This window comes from Lepidochelys kempii, chromosome 13 (assembly GCF_965140265.1).
Source record: "Lepidochelys kempii isolate rLepKem1 chromosome 13, rLepKem1.hap2, whole genome shotgun sequence".
NCBI classification, from domain to species: Eukaryota; Metazoa; Chordata; order Testudines; family Cheloniidae; genus Lepidochelys; species Lepidochelys kempii.
Genome location: NC_133268.1, coordinates 33,533,328 through 33,552,430, shown reverse-complemented (window position 1 = coordinate 33,552,430; position 19,103 = coordinate 33,533,328). Strand labels below are relative to the sequence as shown.

At 45.3% G+C, this 19,103-nt stretch overlaps 1 protein-coding gene and 1 pseudogene across 1 annotated transcript; one reads left to right on the top strand and one right to left on the bottom strand.

Annotated features, from left to right (window-relative positions):
- The first annotated feature begins 11,900 nt into the window (after nucleotides 1-11,900).
- Nucleotides 11,901-12,756, top strand: LOC140897213 (olfactory receptor 5BS1-like; annotated as a pseudogene).
- A 4,421-nt stretch (nucleotides 12,757-17,177) lies between these two features.
- Nucleotides 17,178-18,116, bottom strand: LOC140897021 (olfactory receptor 5G9-like). Its single transcript, XM_073309276.1, has one exon. The coding sequence runs from the start codon at nucleotides 18,114-18,116 to the stop codon at nucleotides 17,178-17,180; it is 939 nt and encodes a 312-aa protein (XP_073165377.1).
- Nucleotides 18,117-19,103: the final 987 nt, after the last annotated feature.

Genomic DNA, 19,103 nt, shown 5'->3' with positions numbered 1-19,103 from the left:
TAGTGTTCTTATCATTTTCCTGTTTTACATATGGAGTGGGGAAAGTGGAGGTTACATGGATTTTTGAAGCTTCAAGAGACATTTGTGACATCCGGCACATCACAAGTCCTGGAATTCCACCCAATAATTCCTGCATCTAGTCCAAAAAATGTGTTGCTGTGGTAGAGCATATCATTCAGAGAGACACCCAGTCTTGATTGCAGGTTTTACAGTGCTGGGGAATCAACCAACTCATCTGTCAAATTGCCCCACTGTTTAATTGTCCCCGGTGTTAAAGGTAAAAGGCCAGTATTTCAAAGAATGGCCACCAAACGGCAGTGGGATCACTCAGAGCAGATGAGACCTCTCACCATGACTAAAGGTGGTAGAACCAGTCTCACAACTTGTGAGGTTCATGGGACTGGTAAGTTCACACATCCCTATTTATTTTTGCCATGATCTCCATGCTGTGAATGGTACTCCATAAAAAAATCAAATCAAATTCATTCTTCCGTCTCTCTTCTTGATCACTTACAACAAAAAAATTGACATGCACAAATAATAGTGGCAAGAACTTACTATGCTTTATCTATATAGCATTCATGCAGGGTTCATGCACTTGGCAACATTCAGGGCACACCCTGAGTGTTGTGTAGGAGCAGTGCACACACGGCTCCTCTCAAGGGCATGAACCTTGGAAACTCGCCCAGATGACATGAACCGTGGGAAGCCTCCCAGGACTGGGCTCAAGGCCCGAGAGCAAGGAATGCGGTAGATAGAAATTGGTAAATAAGAAAGTTAAACAAAGCCAGTGTATTCCTTTTATCTGTTGGAGTATGTAATGCGCAGGAGGAGAAAAGGAATAAAAGAGAGGGTGGAAAGCTGACAAGGCAGACCAGCCTGCTTGCTTGCTTAAAGCCTTGTTCTGTCTTGTATTTGGACCGCAACAACTGGCGCCCAAACGTGGGGCCCTCAGCACTCACCTCGCCCGGCAAGGGTTTCAGACGCATCACTCATCCGCTTCACGGATCCCGGTGAGTATTTTTCGTTGTGGTAAGTATAGGAAGCTCCCTCTCTGCTTTGCAAGTGCAACACCGCAGTGAGCTACAGTATTTGTTGCGTAAGGCTCAGCACGACTGCCCCACTCGAGAACTCACTCTCCTGCTACAGGAGGTGAGTGCTCAATGCCCGTGGTACCCTGAAGCCAGAACCCTTAAGCTAGCGGACTGGGAGCGGTTGGGCCAGACATTGCACAAAGAGCCTCGGGCACCCGTGCAGGCTTTACATGCCTGGCACCTCTGCCGTGACGCGATACAGCGTGTCGCCTCGGAAAGGCCCTCCCTCATGCCAATAGAGAGGCTGGTGATCTCGCCACTCCCATCCGCTCCTGCAGCCATCCCCCCTCCTGGCGATGCGACACAGCGTGTCGCTTCGGAAAGACCCTCTCCCGTGCCAATAGAGGGGCTGCCGATCTCGCCACCCCTGTCCGCTCCTGCAGCCATCCCTCCCCCTGCTTCACCCCCAGTGCCTCAATTACTGCCGCCTCCTTTGTCTTCCCCTCTGGAGCCAGTGAGTGGTCACCGTCCCCCCGTGGGGCCCCATGCTCTGGGGCCCCCCGGGGAGTCGTCCGCGTCTGTTCAGGGGCTTTCGCTGGTGCAACAAATGGTTCACGCAGCGAAGACTCGCCCAGATCTTACAGCAGAGGAATTAGCTAATCTGGTCTCAGTTTGCCCAGTGACCTGGCAGGATGATGGCCAGGGCAACCAGCTTGCAAACTGGGTCAGTTTGCCTTACTCGGTGATCAGAGAGGTAAAGAAAGCTATTCGCGAGTTTGGCCTCACTAGCACTTATGTACGTGGTCTCCTTGAAGGGCTAGGTACTGGCTACACCCTGGTCCCTGAAGATCGGAAGGCGCTGTTGCACATGATGCTGACGCCCAGTCAGTATGTTATTTGGCTTAGTGAGTATCGGCAGATGGCGGAACACGAAGCCCAGGTATATAGAGAGCAAGGTGTCACTTATGAGCAGTTAGCAGGGGAGGGCCCATTTGCTACCGTTCAGATGCAGTCTCAACTCCAGCAGGCTGTCTTCCCCATTATTTCTGCCTGCGCCCAGCATGCTTTCCGGAAGGTTCCGGATTCAGGAAAGCCTACCAAAAGCTTTGCCAGTATCCGTGGGTGCATCAGAGTCCTTTATGGATTTTACCAACAGATTGCAGGAGGCTATCCTCCGACAGGTGGATAGCCCTGCAGCAGCTCAGGAGATCCTGTTAAAAATGGCGGTTGAAAATGCGAATGAGGATTGCTGCCGTGCTCTCCAGGCGGCACAAGCCGCTGGCGTTCTAGAGCTGTCGGACATGTTGTGGGCGTGCCAAAACATGGGTACACAAGCACATAAAGCTGGGGTTCTGGCCGCTGCCCTGTGGAAAAGCGGGAAGGAGGGGAAGCGTTGTTATCGCTATGGTAAGGAGGGTCACTTTCAGCAGGAGTGCTGCTCATCGACGGTGCCCACCTGCCCCTCAAAGAAGTGCCCCAAGTGTCGGAAGGGCTATCACTGGGCTAATCAGTGTCGTAGCGGGTCGGGAAACTGCACGACGGGTCCCCCCCGAACCCAGGGCCAAATGGGGGTGTTCCCCACTCAGACAACTGTTCCTCTGCCTTAAAATCCATAGACTCCATGAGGGTGGTGACTGCCGGAAGTGCAGGGCTTGATTTGATTATGCAGGAGGACGCTGATTTTCAGTTGCCGGGGGAGGTTTGCGCCATACCTACACAGGTGACGGGACCTCTCCCTGCAGGATTTGAGGGTCTGGTTCTCCCTCGCTGACACGCTGGGAAACAGGGTTTTTTTGTCATCCCAGGGGTCATTGACGCCGATTACACCGGTGTTATTAAGGTTCAGGTGTGGACCCATCTTCCGCAGTTGCTCCCACATGGACGGTCAATTGCACAATTGATTTTAGTCCCCTATCAGGTGCCAGCCGCAGAGGATCAAGCCCGGGGCGGAGGTGGCTTTGGATCGACGTTGTCTCAGTCGCCACCTCATGACATGTCCTCTCAATTTGTTGGTCTAACAATGTCGCTCCGCCCCTTGAAACCTCAGTTAACACTTCTTTTAAATAATTTTCCTTTTACAGGGCTGGTGGACACTGGAGCTGACGTTACGGTGATTCGTGATCAGGACTGGCCGGTCGGTTGGCCAACAGTTCCTTCTAAAGAGTTGTGGGTATCGGGGGTAGGAAACCCGGGCGCCAAAGTTTGTCTTGGGTCACAATCTCTAAACCAGGAGGCCGTGCCCTTGCTATGATCCGCCCTTTTGTGCTCCCTGTCCACCTCAATATTTGGGGCTGTGACTTACTTGTAAAGCTGGACACCACCCTCGATATTAATATATAATGGCCCCAAACCCTCCCCCACCCACCTTGCCCTCCGCATTACCATTGGTATGGCAATCCTTAGAGCCCGTATGGATTGACCAGTGGCCCCTCCCCCTAGAAAAGCTGAAAGCGCTTCATTCACTTGTACAACAATATTTGCATGCACAGCGCTTGGAGAGCTTCACTAGTCCTTGGAACTAGCTGCTGTTATTTTGGCCTTTCAATTTTTTGCTGATTGTCCCTTTAATTTGATTGTGGACACGCATTATGTTTATCAGGTAATCTATCATTTACCCCTTGCCCTCATTACCCCTCAGATTGATGCGGACCTCCTCCGCCTGTTTTTGTCCTTACAGTATTTCCTCACCACTTGTAATTTCCCTTATTTTGTTGCTCATATTCGCAGTCATACCCCTCTGCCTGGGCTACTCACTGAGGGCAATGCGCGCGCTGATCGCGCGTTACGTGGTCAGATAAATTCCCTTTTTTCTGACCCCTTCGAAAGTCATTCCTTTTTTCATCAGTCTGACTCTGTTTTGGCCCGACAATTTCACATTTCTGCTGAACATGCACATTCTATTGTTCGTTCCTGCCCCCACTGTGCCGCTGCTGCCCCTACCTTTTCTTATGCCGTTAACCCCAGAGGTACCGCAGTGAATCAGCTGTGGCAAATGGATGTCACTCACGTGCCACAATTCCGCCCCTATTCGTTTTTACATGTTTCCATTGATACCTATTCGGGATTCCTCTGGGAGACCCCACAGCATGGGGAAGCCACTCCCAAAGTTATTCACCATTTGCTAGCCTGTTTCGCTGTTATGGATCGCCCGAGCCAGATAAAAATGGATAATGCCCCAGCCTATTGCTCCACAGCCCTCTCCACCTTTTATGCCCAATGGGACATCCGTCTCAAACATGGGATCCCTTATAATTCCACAGGCCAAGCTATTGTTGAACGTGCAAATCGCATGCTAAAAACTTTGTTTGACAAACAATTAAAACAAGGGGAGCTGCGTCTCTGAACCTTAGGAGACATTCAGCAACAATTGCATGTCCTTTTGTTTACTTTAAATAATTTAACATTGAATACAGATCAGCAGACCCCCGCAGATTGGCATTTTCATAAGTCCGAGGTACTGGAAAGACCGCGTGTCTATTACCGTCAGCTGCCCGATCTGCAATGGTTGGGCCCAGTACCTTTAATTACTTGGGGTCGGGGATATGCTGCTGTGTCTCTCCCTGCAGGACCGTTGTGGGTTCCGGCCCGGTGTGTGCGACCGGCACTGAAACAGCATGGCGTGGCACCAGGGGCTGTCAAACCCCATACCGGAGTTTCAGCTGATCTTGGAGGAGAACGCGGTGCCTCCCGGGTCGCCAATGGCGGGATGGAGACGGAGGAGACGCAGCGTCCCAAGCCAGCCCGTGACATGGGGAGCAGTGAAAGCATTGGTTGCCGTGGCTCAATGAAGACTGGCAGCAAACCAACAGCCAGAGACTTCTGAGACTCTGTTTGTGGCCATTCTCACCCAAATCACTGCTAATTCTGTATTGACTGTATGCCTTTTGTGCCTGCTATTTCATAGAATCATAGAATCATAGAATATCAGGGTTGGAAGGGACCCCAGAAGGTCATCTAGTCCAACCCCCTGCTCAAAGCAGGACCAATTCCCAGTTAAATCATCCCAGCCAGGGCTTTGTCAAGCCTGACCTTAAAAACCTCTAAGGAAGGAGATTCTACCACCTCCCTAGGTAACGCATTCCAGTGTTTCACCACCCTCTTAGTGAAAAAGTTTTTCCTAATATCCAATCTAAACCTTCCCCACTGCAACTTGAGACCATTACTCCTCGTTCTGTCATCTGCTACCATTGAGAACAGTCTAGAGCCATCCTCTTTGGAACCCCCTTTCAGGTAGTTGAAAGCAGCTATCAAATCCCCCCTCATTCTTCTCTTCTGCAGGCTAAACAATCCCAGCTCCCTCAGCCTCTCCTCATAACTCATGTGTTCCAGTCCCCTAATCATTTTTGTTGCCCTTCGCTGGACTCTCTCCAATTTATCCACATCCTTCTTGAAGTGTGGGGCCCAAAACTGGACACAGTACTCCAGATGAGGCCTCACCAATGTCGAATAGAGGGGAACGATCACGTCCCTCGATCTGCTCGCTATGCCCCTACTTATACAATTTCCTGTAGGGGTTGACTCTGGAGCGCCTCCTCCGTTACGGGCCTGAATGACATATAACCTATGGGAAAGATTGGCTTCAATAGCAAATGTTACCCACTTTTGTTTATCTGATTTTGTAGCAGCTAAAGAATTGTTAGGTACGTGTCTTATTCCAGTATGTCATCACCCTGAGGAAATAGGGAATGAGATGATGCTCGCTGCTTACGCGAACCTCTCCTCCCAGTACTCTAGCATGGCTAATTGGGGCCCGGCCAGCTACACTTTACCTTCTTGGGCTTATTTTTTGCTGTTGCTGTGTGCAATGTATTTCCTTTTTGTTAAGGCTTTGTCGAGACCCGCCCTGGCAGGCTCCACAAGTTATGACCTTGTCTGTCCGGTAGTTAATGGCTTGCAAGAGCAAATTGATGCCAACCATGAGATGGCCGAGCACAAATAAACAAAAAAGGAGGGGATGTAGGATTCATGCAGGGTTCGTGCACTTGACAATATTCAGGGCACACCCTGAGTGTTGTGTAGGAGCAGTGCACACACGGCTCCTCTCAAGGGCATGAACCTTGGAAACTCGCCCAGATGACATGAACCATGGGAAGCCTCCCAGGACTGGGCTCAAGGCCCGAGAGCAAGGAATGCGGTAGATAGAAATTGGTAAATAAGAAAGTTAAACAAAGTCAGTGTATTCCTTTTATCTGTTGGAGTATTTAATGCGTAGGAGGAGAAAAGGAATAAAAGAGAGGGTGGAAAGCTGACAAGGCAGACCAGCCTGCTTGCTTACTTAAAGCCTTGTTCTGTCTTGTATTTGGACCGCAACATATCTATATATCTTTTCCACAACTATACACTTTCTCTCACCATCAAGTGATTTAGACAAAAATTCAGGAAAAAGGGGCAGTTGGAGTCCCTGTTTCCCCAAAATATTCCTCCAAGTCCCTTCACTCCCTTTCCTGGGGAGGCTTGAGAATAATATACAATGTGACCACAGACCAAGCCCCTTGGTTTTTAGAACACTGAAAATTAATCAGGTTTTCAAAAGAAGAATTTTATTTTTTAAAAAAGTAAAAGAATCGCATCTGCAAAATCAGGATGGAAGGTAACTTTACAGGGTAAATAAAAAGATTTAAAACACACAGGATTCCCCTCTGACTCTGCTTCCCAGTTACAAAATAGGAATGAAATTACCTCTTAGCATAGGGAAAATTCACAAGCTAAAACAAAAGATAATCTCATGCATTTCTGTGCATTAGTTACAATTTTTATAATCTTAGATGCTCATTTCAGGTATGTTTTTAGGAGATGTTTTTCCTGCCTGGACCCTCTCTTTGTTCAGAGAGGGAACAAACAAAGAGAGCACAAACAAAACCTTCCCCCCCCGCCCCAGATCTGAAAGAATTTTCTTTCCCCATTCATCCTTCTGGTCAGGTGCCAACTAGGTTAATTGAATTGATTAACCCCTTACAGGTAAGGCAATTCAGTACAGCTGCCCTGTGTATATTTATGACAGGGTCTTAAACATTTAAGGATGGAGATTCCACCACCTCCCTAGGTAACCTATGCCAGTGCTTCACCATCCTCCTAGTGAAATAGTTTTTCCTAATATCCAAACTAGACCTCCCCCAATGCAACTTGAGACCCTTGCTTCTTCTTTTGTCATCTGCCATCACTGAGAACAGCCTAGCTCCATCCTATTTGGAACCCTGTGAAGACCGAGGCAAAAAAAAACATTGAGTACTTCATCTTTTTCCACATCTGTCATAGAATCATAGAATATCAGGGTTGGAAGGGACCTCAGGAGGTCATCTAGTCCAACCCCCTGCTCAAAGCAGGACCGATCCCCGATTAAATCATCCCAGCCAGGGCTTTGTCAAGCGTGACCTTAAAAACTTCTAAGGAAGGAGATTCCACCACCTCCCTAGGTAACCCATTCCAGTGTTTCACCACCCTCCTAGTGAAAAAGTTTTTCCTAATATCCAACCTAAACCTCCCGCACTGCAACTTGAGACCATTACTCCTTGTTCTGTCATCAGCTACCACTGAGAACAGTCTAGAGCCATCCTCTTTGGAACCTCCTTTCAGGTAGTTGAAAGCAGCTATCAAATCCCGCCCCCTCATTCTTCTCTTCCGCAGACTAAACAAGCCCAGTTCCCTCAGCCTCTCCTCATAACTTATGTGTTCCAGACCCCTAATCATTTTTGTTGCCCTCCGTTGGACTCTTTCCAATTTTTCCACATCCTTCTTGTAGTGTGGGGCCCAAAACTGGACACAGTACTCCAGATGAGGCCTCACCAGGGTCGAATAGAGGGGAACTATCACATCCCTCTATCTGCTGGCAATGCCCCTATTTATACACCCCAAAATGCCATTGGCCTTCTTGGCAACAAGGGCACACCATTGACTCATGTCCAACTTCTCGTCCATTGTAACCCCTGTTAGGATATAGATATTCAGGCCTGTCTGCAAAGGCCTGTACTTTAAGAATTTAGATAGTTTATACTATCACTTGGCTAGTTCCAGAGGTATAAAAGAAAGAATCAAAACCACTGTCTGCCAGTGTAAGGGCCTTCTCTTACTGTGACAGTCTGAGGCCCTGTTCTTAGGCTAAGGCCTTTGGCTAAGCAGCAGAGGCAGCCATAAGCTGGGAAGCGAACGGTCACATCCTCACATTCCAAACTAGTCACACTGAAATAAGGTGCTATTCGGCTGTTAGGAATACAATCCTGTCCTGATAGTTCCTATCACCTCCAGAGAAAGGGAAGTGCCTAGAAAATGTAAAAGGAAACTTAGTTTGATAGCATCCTGTCTGGCAAGAACTCACTTATCAATAGCTGGGATGTGAAATCCTCACTTCTGTATTGTCTTGTCATTATAGTTCCCACTTTGCTGTTGTTTGTCTGTATAATCTCTGTCTGGTTTTGTGATTGTTCCTGTCTGCTGTATAATTAATTTTGCTGGGTGTAAACTAATTAAGGTGGTGGGATATAATTGGTTACATAATCATGTTACAATATGTTAGGATTGGTTAATTAAATTTCAGGAAAATGATTGGTTAAGGTATAGCTAAGCAGAACTCAAGTTTTACTATATAATCTGTAGGCAATGAGGAAGTGACTGGGTGGGGGTGGGCGTGGGCATGTGGGTGTGTGAGATGGGAACAGGGAATGGGGGTAAGAAAATTGGAATCATGTTTTGCTAAAGGGGGAAATGGGAACAGGGAATGGGAGTAAGGAAGTTGGAATCATGTTTGGCTAAGGGTAGGAATGGGAACAGGGACACAGGCGTAAGGCTCTGTGGTGTCAGAGATGGGAAGGAGGATACTAAGGAAGGAAACTGGAATCATGCTTGCTGGAAGTTCACCCCAATAAACATCGAATTGTTTGCACCTTTGGACTTCGGGTATTGTTGCTCTCTGTTCATGCGAGAAGGGCCAGGGAAGTAAGTGGGTGAAGGAATAAGCCCCCTAACAAACTCTAGGTCCTTTTCTCCAGAACTGATGCCGAGCCATTCGGTCCCTAGTCTGTAGCGGTGCATTGGATTCTTCCATCCTAAGTGCAGAACTCTGCACTTGTCCTTGTTGAACCTCATCAAATTTATTTTGGCCCAATCCTCCAATTTGTCTAGGTCCCTCTGTATCCTATCCCTAACCTCCAGCATATCTACCTCTCCTCCCAGTTTAGTGTCATCTGCAAACTTGCTGAGGGTGCAATCCATGCCATCCTCCAGATCATTTATGAAAATATTGAACAAAACCAGCCCCAGGACCGACCCTTGGGGCACTCCACTTGATACCGGCTGCCAACTAGACATGGAGCCATTGATCACTACCCGTTGAGCCTGACAATCTAGCCAGCTTTCTATCCACCTCATAGTCCATTCATCCAGCCCATACTTCTTTAACTTGCTGGCAAGAATACTGTGGGAGACAGTGTTAAAAGCTTTGCTAAAGTCAAGGAACAACACGTCCACTGCTTTCCCTTCATCCACAGAGCCAGTTATCTCATCATAGAAGGCAATTAGATTAGTCAGGCATGACTTGCCCTCGGTGAATCCATGCTGACTGTTCCTGATCACTTTCCTCTCCTCTAAGTGTTTCAGAATTGATTCCTTGAGCACCTGCTCCATGATTTTTCCAGGGACTAAGGTGAGGCTGACTGGCCTGTAGTTTCCCAGATCCTCCTTCTTCCCTTTTTTAAAGATGGGCACTACTTTAGCCTTTTTCCAGTCATCTGGGACCTCCCCCGGCCGCCATGGGTTTTCAAAGATAATGGCCAATGTCTCTGCAATCACATCTGCCAACTCCTTTAGCACTCTCGGATGCAACGCATCCGGCCCCATGGACTTGTGCATGTCCAGATTTTCTAAATAGTCACTTGATTGCCTCCCCCATTCAATAAGGGTCCCACACTTTCCCTAACCTTTTTGTTGCTAACATACCTGTAGAAACCCTTCTTTTTACCCTTCACATCCCTTGATAGATGCAAATCCAATTGTGCTTTGACCTTCCTGATTACACCCCTACATGCTCAAGCAATATCTTTATACTCCTCCCTAGTCATCTGTCCAAGTTTCCACTTCTTGTAAGCTTCCTTTTTGTTTTTAAGCTCACCAAAGATTTCTCTGTTAAGCCAAGCTGGTCATCTGCCATATTTACTATTCTTTCTGTATGTCGGTATGGTTTGTTCCTGTACCATCAAAAAGGCTTCTTTAAAATACAGCCAGCTCTCCTGGACTCCTTTCCCCCTCATGTTAGCATCCCAGAGGATCCTGCCCATCAGTTCCCTGAGCAAGTCAGTGGCTGCTTTTCTAAAGTCCAGGATCTGTATTTTGCTACTTTTCTTTCTTCCTTTTGTCAGGGTCCTGAACTCAACCATCTCATGGTCGCTGCTGCCCAGGTTGCCACCCACTTCTACTTCCCCTATGAATTCTTCCCTGTTTGTGAACAGCAGGTGAAGAGAAGCATGGCCTCTAGGTGGTTCCTCCAGCACTTGCACCAGGAAGTTGTCCCCAACACTCCAAAAACTTCCTGGATTGTCTGTGCACCGCTGTATTGCTCTCCCAGCAGATATCCAGGTGATTGAAGTCTCCCATGAGAACCAGGGCCTGTGATCTAGTAACTTCTGTGAGTTGCTGGAAGAAAGACTAGTCCACCTCATCCCCCTGGTCTGGTGGTCTATAGCAGACTCCCACCACGACATCACCCTCATTTCTCTTGCCTCTAAACTTAATCCAAAGACTCTCAACAGGCTTTTCTCCAGTTTCATACTGGAGCTCTTAGAAGTCATACCGCTCTTACATACAGTGCAAGTCCTCCACCTTTACTCCCTCGCATGTCCTTCCTGAACAGTTTATACCTATCAATGACAGTGCTCCAGTCATGTGCGTTATGCCACCAAGTCTCTGTTATTCCAGTCATAGATAGATGTTGTATATGGTCCAAATCCTAGTGTTCCTGCATCTCTTTTAATTCAAGGAATCTTTCTTATCTACATTGGCTTAAAGAGGAGAGAGAAGCTTCAGTGAAGTCTCAGTAAAATCGAATATAGGCTGCAACATTGGGATACCATTTATTTATTTATTTATTTATTATCTTAGGATAAAAATGTAGAAGAGATATTCCTGCTTCCAGGTATTAGCCAACCCCAAAGTGATAAGGATTATGTTACATTAGAAGTGGGCATGTTATTACATATTTTTTCACCTTCCTCTGAAATCCTGGTACTGGCCACTGTCACAAGGTACTGGTCTAGATGAACAAGTGGTCTGATCCAGTCTGGCTGTTCTATATCCCTGTGTAGATTGGATGAGTAATTTTCAACCAATGAGTTATTCACGATTGTTTCCCTTCAACAGCCTGCTATACTTACAGTGTCTGGCTGGTCATCAAAGCTACATAATATCATCCTCTCTCTATCAAGGGAGCAGTAAGATCTGCATATACCTACCACACAAACCTTAATGATGCCATCATTTAATATTTTTACCCTGGTCTGCCCTTCCCCTTCTCTCAATTATTCGATAAACCCACTTAACTGCCAGCAGTTGTCATGCTATTCATGCTAGGTGAACACCTAGGTAGAAAGTCAGTGCAGCACTTTCCAATAAACCTTCAGATAGGTGTTTGGTTGTCCATAGATCTTGGGTTAGTCATTTGAACAAGGACACACTAGATCCATTGCTGTACACTTTATGACCTTTGACTCAGAGTTTCAAGACTATCTAGAGGGTTTAGATACCCAGCGGTCATTGGAATTCAATTGTTGGGGAGTGGGCACATAACTCAGTTAGGCACCTTTGAAAACCCCCATCCTCACATCTGTTAATGTTTGTGTTGTCTTTCTCTTTACAGGTTATCATTTTGCTCAACAAACCAGCATGGAAAATCAAACCACAGTGACTGAGTTTATTCTTATGGGACTCGCCAGTGACCCACAGCTCCAGATTTTCCTCTTCCTGGTGTTTTTGGTTATTTACCTAATCACCCTCCTGGGGAACATGCTGATCATGCTAGTGATAAGGGCTGACCCTCACCTACACACCCCCATGTGTTTTTTCTTGAGTAACTTATCCTTTGTAGATATCTGCTATTCCTCCATTACCATCCCAAAGATGCTGGTGAACTTCCTAGCAGAGCAGAAAACTATTTTTATTGGCAGCTGCCTCATCCAGATGTTCTTTCTGGCATCAGGAACGACAGAGATCTTCATGCTCTCAGCCATGGCTTATGATCGCTATGAAGCAATATGCCATCCCTTGAACTACATACAAAACATGAGCAAATGGGTCTGTATCCAGCTTGCCATAAGGGCATGGGCAATAGGATTTACTCTTGCACTGGTAAATACCCTTCTTGTCCTAAGAGTGCACTTCTGTAAATTCAACAAAATCAACCATTTTTTGTTGTGAAATCCCTCCTGTTCTGCATATCTCAAGCAGTGACACCTTGGCCAATGAGGCCATATCCAGCGTTATTGTGGGACTGGGTTCGTCATCAGTTATCATTGTTTCTTATATTCTCATCATCTCCACCAGCCTCAGAATCTGCTCCACTGAGCGGCGGCACAAAGCCTTTTCCACCTGCAGATCCCACCTGACTGTGGTTCTATTATTCTACTTAACAGCATTTTTTAAGTTCCTGAGACCAGCCTCAGGATCCTTCCTCGAAAAAATAGTTACTGTGCAGTACAGAATCTTAACCCCTATGCTAAACCCCTGGAAATCACAGAGGTAAAGACCGCCCTGCGGAAAGTCCGAGAGAAAGACCTATGTTTTCCAAGCACAATGGGGCCAAAATAATTGTTTAATAAAGGTGCATCCATGTATGCCAGTAAAACCCTGGTTCTGTTTATCTATATGAGTATTGCAGAGTGAAAATTAGAATTTTCTTCCCATGGGAAATTCTAGTATTTCAACATGTGTTTTTTTGCCCTGAAAACACAAACACACCCCTATATCTATATTGACATAGAGACAGAAATAGTGAAATGAAAGGTTCTGAAAGTTTTCAGTTTGGAAATAATGAGATATTTTAATTTGGCCTTTTTCAATGGAAAGAAAACATTTCATTGTTCCTGAGTTGAAATATTTTGTTTCTCCTTGTTGAATTGACTTTGAAACAAAGTGGTTTGAGTCAATTCAGCATTAATCTGTGTTTCCTTATGGCCATGCACAGCCCCAGGGGAGCTGTAGTTTGGGTTACTAATGCCTCTATTCTCTGTTAAGGTATGTCTACACAGCAACTAGACACCCATGGCTGGCTGGTGCTAGCAGACTTGGGGTCACAGGGACTGTAACATTGCTGTGTAGCCATCTGGGATCAGGCTGCAGCCTGGGTCCTAGAACCCTGTGGGGTGGGAGGGTCACAAAGCTTGGGCTCCAGATCGAGCCCCCAGGTCTACACAGCAGTGAGCCATCCCCGCAGCCTGCGTGCTACAAACCCAAGTCAGCCGGCATGGGCCAGCTGCAGGATTTTCTTTGCTCTGCAGACATACCCTTATATGCCAGGTTCCCTGGTCAGATTACAATTTGCATTTGCAGTGACGTGACGTCTGTGGAGCATGATGAGGGGTGGTGAAACAAAGAACGCTGTTAGCACTTGTGAGAAGAAGGAGAATAATAATAAGTGGTGGTAGTGTTAGAGAGTTGGATTTTCAGAGGAGCCGAAGGGAGGTGGACAGTCAAATAACTTGAAATCAAAAGGGAATTTAAATACAAACTCCCTGATGCTCATTTGAAAAGGTCTGTCTCAGCCAAAGAGTCAAAAGTGTTAACATGACCCTGTAACTGTCCAACATTAAAGAGTGTTAAACACTGTTCGGGATTTGGTAATACAGAGACCTAAGACTGTTCGGTATCATGGCAAACACACAATTAAAAATCTTTTAAACTTTTTATTAACGATAGAGAGGGGGAAAAAGAAAAAAACATTAAAGCATTTGAAATGTAAAGTATTAAGTCAGGCTTTCATTCTGACAACATCCTTTGTTCCCTTTCCTGTTAGCTGGAGGGTTTTTTTTAAAAGAAACACCCCTTGTTCAACCGTCTCTTAGATGATATTCAACATGGGAATAACTGTCCTTCTTGGGGCAAAGAGAAAAAGTGAGTTGAGATGGGTATAGGTTATCATTATTGTAAAAGACCTTTACTGTCTTCTAGAAAACCAAACAAGACAAGCACACAAAAAAGGGGAAAGAAAAAACTAAGAAAGATAGAAAATGAAGTTTCTCTCTCCGGTGTTGACTCTCACTTGCAATCTCGCTGTTAGAAAAACATGGGCAGAGCACATGGTCTTACCAGCCACCTGAAGACTTGGCAAACTTAAATGAGCATTGGGCTGTTCTGGTCATTGTATTTAGCTGCCTTTCTGGTCACAAACTTACAGCAGGGTTGACAAAAGAATCCCCAAACACAGGGCCATCTTCATGATTTATGGGGTCCTATGCAGTATTATTAAATTGGTGTCCCTATGCCCGATGGCTGCCCGGGCTCACATGTGTATTTTAGATAACGGTGGTCTTTTGATGGTTTTATTTTAAAAACTATGTGTCTGAAGATCCAAGCATTTAAGGGTAAAGATGAATACTGAGATTGTGCATCTAAAAATCTATGCAAGGACTTTTTAGAGCTTTATAATCTTCAGCAACACACTAAAGAAATATTTTGAAAGCAAATTTTAAACCAAGGACCTGTAGACTAACATGTTCTGAGTAAATATTACAGTAATGCACAACTCTTTTTGTCAGTAAATTCAGAAACTGACAGTATATACCTGGTGGTTGGCAAATGCCTGTTAAATGGCTTCATTACCACTTGAATGGCTCTTTAACAGTTTCAGAGTTGTGCTAATAGGTCTGGTGGGCTGGAAGGCTTTTTCACTTTTAAGTACTAGATCCCTTCCAGAGGAAGACTCACTAGGCTGCAGCAGCCAGCTGTGGTGGGAGCCTTAAGGAAGGGTCAGAACAGGGATAGGAAGAGCTGGCATGGTGGCAACTAAGACCCAGGGATACCCCAAATTTTCAGGTGCCCTAAGCAGCTGCCTATGCTGTGTATGCCTAAGGACAGCCCTGCCAAAACTGCACAGTTCTGGCTGGCTGAGACAAGCTCTTATTAATCAGAAGGACAAAACAGAGAGCTAGGAAAGAGAGAAAAATAAGGTAGGAAGGAAAAGGAAACACTGGGAGAGGAGAGTAGCAGAATCTTACATCCATGGAGGTGTTCGACATTTAGCCAGGCCAATGGAGGTGGCAGTGTCATTTGGCTCAATCTCTCTGACCTGATCTGGTCAGGATATCTCTCAGAATTAGCATGAAGAAGGTCCAGGGTCCCAGGAGAAGTTGGGGGTGTTAACCATGGTGATGAAACTTAGTCCTTCCCCTTCTTCAGTCAGCTGGACTCATGGTTGCCAGCTTTCTCCCAAAAGACTCTTCTTGTAAGGAATGCAAAAGGGAGTGATGGATGGAATAGCTCATCCCTACATTATTGTGCTCACCAGTTAGGCCTTGTCAAGGTTCCTTCCCCACTCTGAACTCTAAGGTACAGATGTGAGGACCTGCATGAAAACCGCCTAAGCTTACTTTTACCAGCTTAGGTTAAAACTTCCTCAAGGTACAAACTATTTTACCCTTTGCCCTTGGACTTCCACTGCCACCACAAAACTTTATCTGGGTTCCTGAAAAAATGTAGTTTGGAAACGTCTTTCCCCCCAAAATCCTCCCAACCCTTGCACCCCACTTCCTGGGGAAGGTTTGGTAATACCAATTTGCATAGGTGACCACAGACCCAAACCCTTGGATCTTAGAACAATGAAGAAACATTCAATTTCCTTACAAGAAGATTTTTAATAGAAGTAAAAAAGAATCACCTCTGTAAAATCAGGATGGTGAATAACTTAAAGGTAATTAGATTCAAAACATAGAGAATCCCTCTAGGCAAAACCTTAAGTTACAAAAAAGACACACAGACAGGAATAGTCATTCTATTCAGCACAGCTATTTTCTCAGCCATTTCAAGAAATCATAATCTAACACATACCTAGCTAGATTACTTACTAAAAGTTCTAAGACTCCATTCCTGTTCTGTCCCCGGCAAAAGCATCACACAGATAGACACAGACACTTTGTTTCTCTCCCTCCTCCCAGCTTTTGAAAGTATCTTGTCTCCTCATTGGTCATTTTGGTCAGGTGCCAGTGAGGTTACCTTTAGCTTCTTAACCCTTTACAGGTGAGAGGATTTTTCCTCTGGCCACGAGGGATTTTAAAGGGGTTTACCCTTCCCTTTATATTTATGACAGGCCTAATTTCAGACACACCGATTTTGGTTCATCGATTGCTGGTCCTACTCTTTTCTTATTTACCAGGTGTGATCTTAACACAGTCCTTGACTTATATTGGGCAGACTTTTTGTTTGGACTCATTCAGTCTTTCTGTTTCCCCTTTCCCATCTACATTTGTTGTTATAGGTTACTGTGACTCCTTATGAACTTTCATTGACTTTTCACAGTTGAGGTCCTAATTAGCGTAAATGTATGGGCACAGTTACCACAAGACTACACAGACAGGAGTTTAAAGGAGTGTGTGAAAGTTGCTACTATTATCCCTAGGATTAACCTACATTTTCAGAGGTACCTACAAGATATTGATCCCCAATTCATATTAATATCATACAGCAATGAAGATCATATGGCGAACTCCCATTAATTTAGGCTTGGATTTTTTTTAAAGATTCTCAAAGATTTAGGCACAGAAATCCCACTGATTTTCAGTGGGATTCAGAGGCAAATTCCCTTAACCTTCTATCAAATTCTCTTAACCTTCTATGAAAATCTCATCACTAGCCAGTTTAATATTCATGGGAATTGTGGACCTACATCAGTTAAGTACCTTTGAGAACTCCAGTGTAGGTGACTCACTAGATGACTCAAGAAATGTAGAGAAGAGCCAGAAGAAGAGCCAGATGACTCAAGAAATGTAGAGAAGAGCCAGAAGAAGAGCCAGAAGTTGAACTCTGTAGGAATAAATACACTGAAATAAATTAAAGTAAATAAATATACACATGTTCTCAGTCTATATAATATAGGATCACAATATAGAAGCAGTCTCTGGCCAACGTTTCTTCTGTAAGTCTTTATTATACACCCAATGGATACCATTAAACCTATTTGAGGAACTTGAATTTTCTCAGCATTTTCCCCAGGGCTGTTTTCACTTCTTTGTTTTTCAGGCTGTAGATGATGGGGTTTAACATGGGGGTCAAGATGCTGTACTGGATGGAAATTAGTCTGTCTGGCATTGACGCAGAATCTGCATTTGGTTTCAGGTACAGAAAAAACCCCGTCAGGTACAATAAACCCACCACAATGAGGTGGGAACTGCAGGTGGAGAAGGCTTTATGTCTGCCCACCATGGAGCTTATCTTCAGGACGGTGGAGATGATGTGAATGTAGGAGACCAGGGTGAGGAGGAAAGAGCTCAATCCAAATACCACAAGGGTTGCAAAAAGCACCACTTTATTGACGGTGGAGTCAGTGCAGGAGAGTTGTAGCAGGGGAGGGAGCTCACAGCTGAAATGACTGATTGCATTGGGTCCACAGAAATGAAGGTTCAGCACAGGAACAGTATTTATCAGGGCATGCAAGAAACCCAAAGCCCATGTACTCAGCACCATTTGGACACAGATACGTTTGTTAATTATGCCTAGGTAATGTAGTGGGTCACAAATGGCTGTGTATCGGTCATAAGCCATGGCTGAGAGAGTGAAAATTTCAACTCCAACAAACAGAGTAAAAAAGAATATCTGAGTAATGCAGCCATTGAAGGAAATTTTCTTCTGCTCTGCTAGGAAGTTCTCTAGCATCTTAGGCACCGTGACTGAGGAATAGCAGATATCGACAAAGGATAAATGGGACAGGAAGAAGTACATGGGGGTGTGAAGCTGAGGATCAGCCTTTATCACACCCATGATCACCATATTCCCTGCAAAGGTGATGAGATAAATCACTAAAAATACCAGGAAGAGGAACTGCTGGAGCTGTGGATCATCAGACAGTCCCAAGAGAATGAAGTCGGTCACCATCGTTTGATTGTCCTTTGCCATTAACCCAGGAAACCCTTCATCTGTAAGAGCAGAAACAGAATTTATTTAAATGAAATTGCAATTCACCTGTGATAAATAGATAATGAAACAGGGAGATGATCTAAATGATAGGACAATTGCAAAGTCATCTTTACTAAATCGTTATTAACTCTCCATCATCACACTTATCTTTGCTGGTCCCAATTTCACAGGATTTTGCATTTAGTATTTCCATCACAGAGCTTTCTTCCCTTTTGCTGGGAGCTCTGCTTGCCTCTCTCCTGAAAACACTTTTCTCCCCCCAAGACCATGCAGGGTCCTGTTGTGCTCTCATTAACATTGGTACAGTGCATAGCCCCAAGCATAGAACTGGATCCAGACACTTTAGAATAAATCCTCCCTTTCCAGCCTATTGTAAATACCCCTCCAACAATATATACGGCACTGAAAATAGTTGAGAAAACCTCAAGGAACATAAAATTCTTTACAAAAAAAAAATCTTCCTATTTTAGTCCCTGTAATCACTTCCCTCTACACCCCTCAGTGGTTGATACCATCTCCGATTCTGCCTCCCTTTTGACTAGAAAATAAAATAAGTATTAACCAGGGCTAACTCTCTTGGCATCAAAGGGCTCAATTCTCCTCTTACCATAGCGTCGATGAGGAGTAATTCCACTGGATTTGATGGGGCAGATTTGCCCCTCACTTGCATTCTGCTGCTGTAAAGCTTGTGTACGTGAGAGGGGAATCAAGCCTAAAGATTCTGTGTTTTTACATGACACCAAATGTGATGAAACTGGGAACGTTCTGTAATATTTTTACAAGCATTGGTGTTGTCACCCATTAGGTGAAGAAGGGTTAAAATCCTTCCTCTGGAAGAGGGGGAAGGCATGAAGTGTATAGGTCATATCCCTGCCTGGAGGGGTATGAATGGGCCATCAAGGGCCGGCTGGAATCAACACATAGCACTGGAGGACACGGAAAAGACATGGGGAAACCCAGCGACTG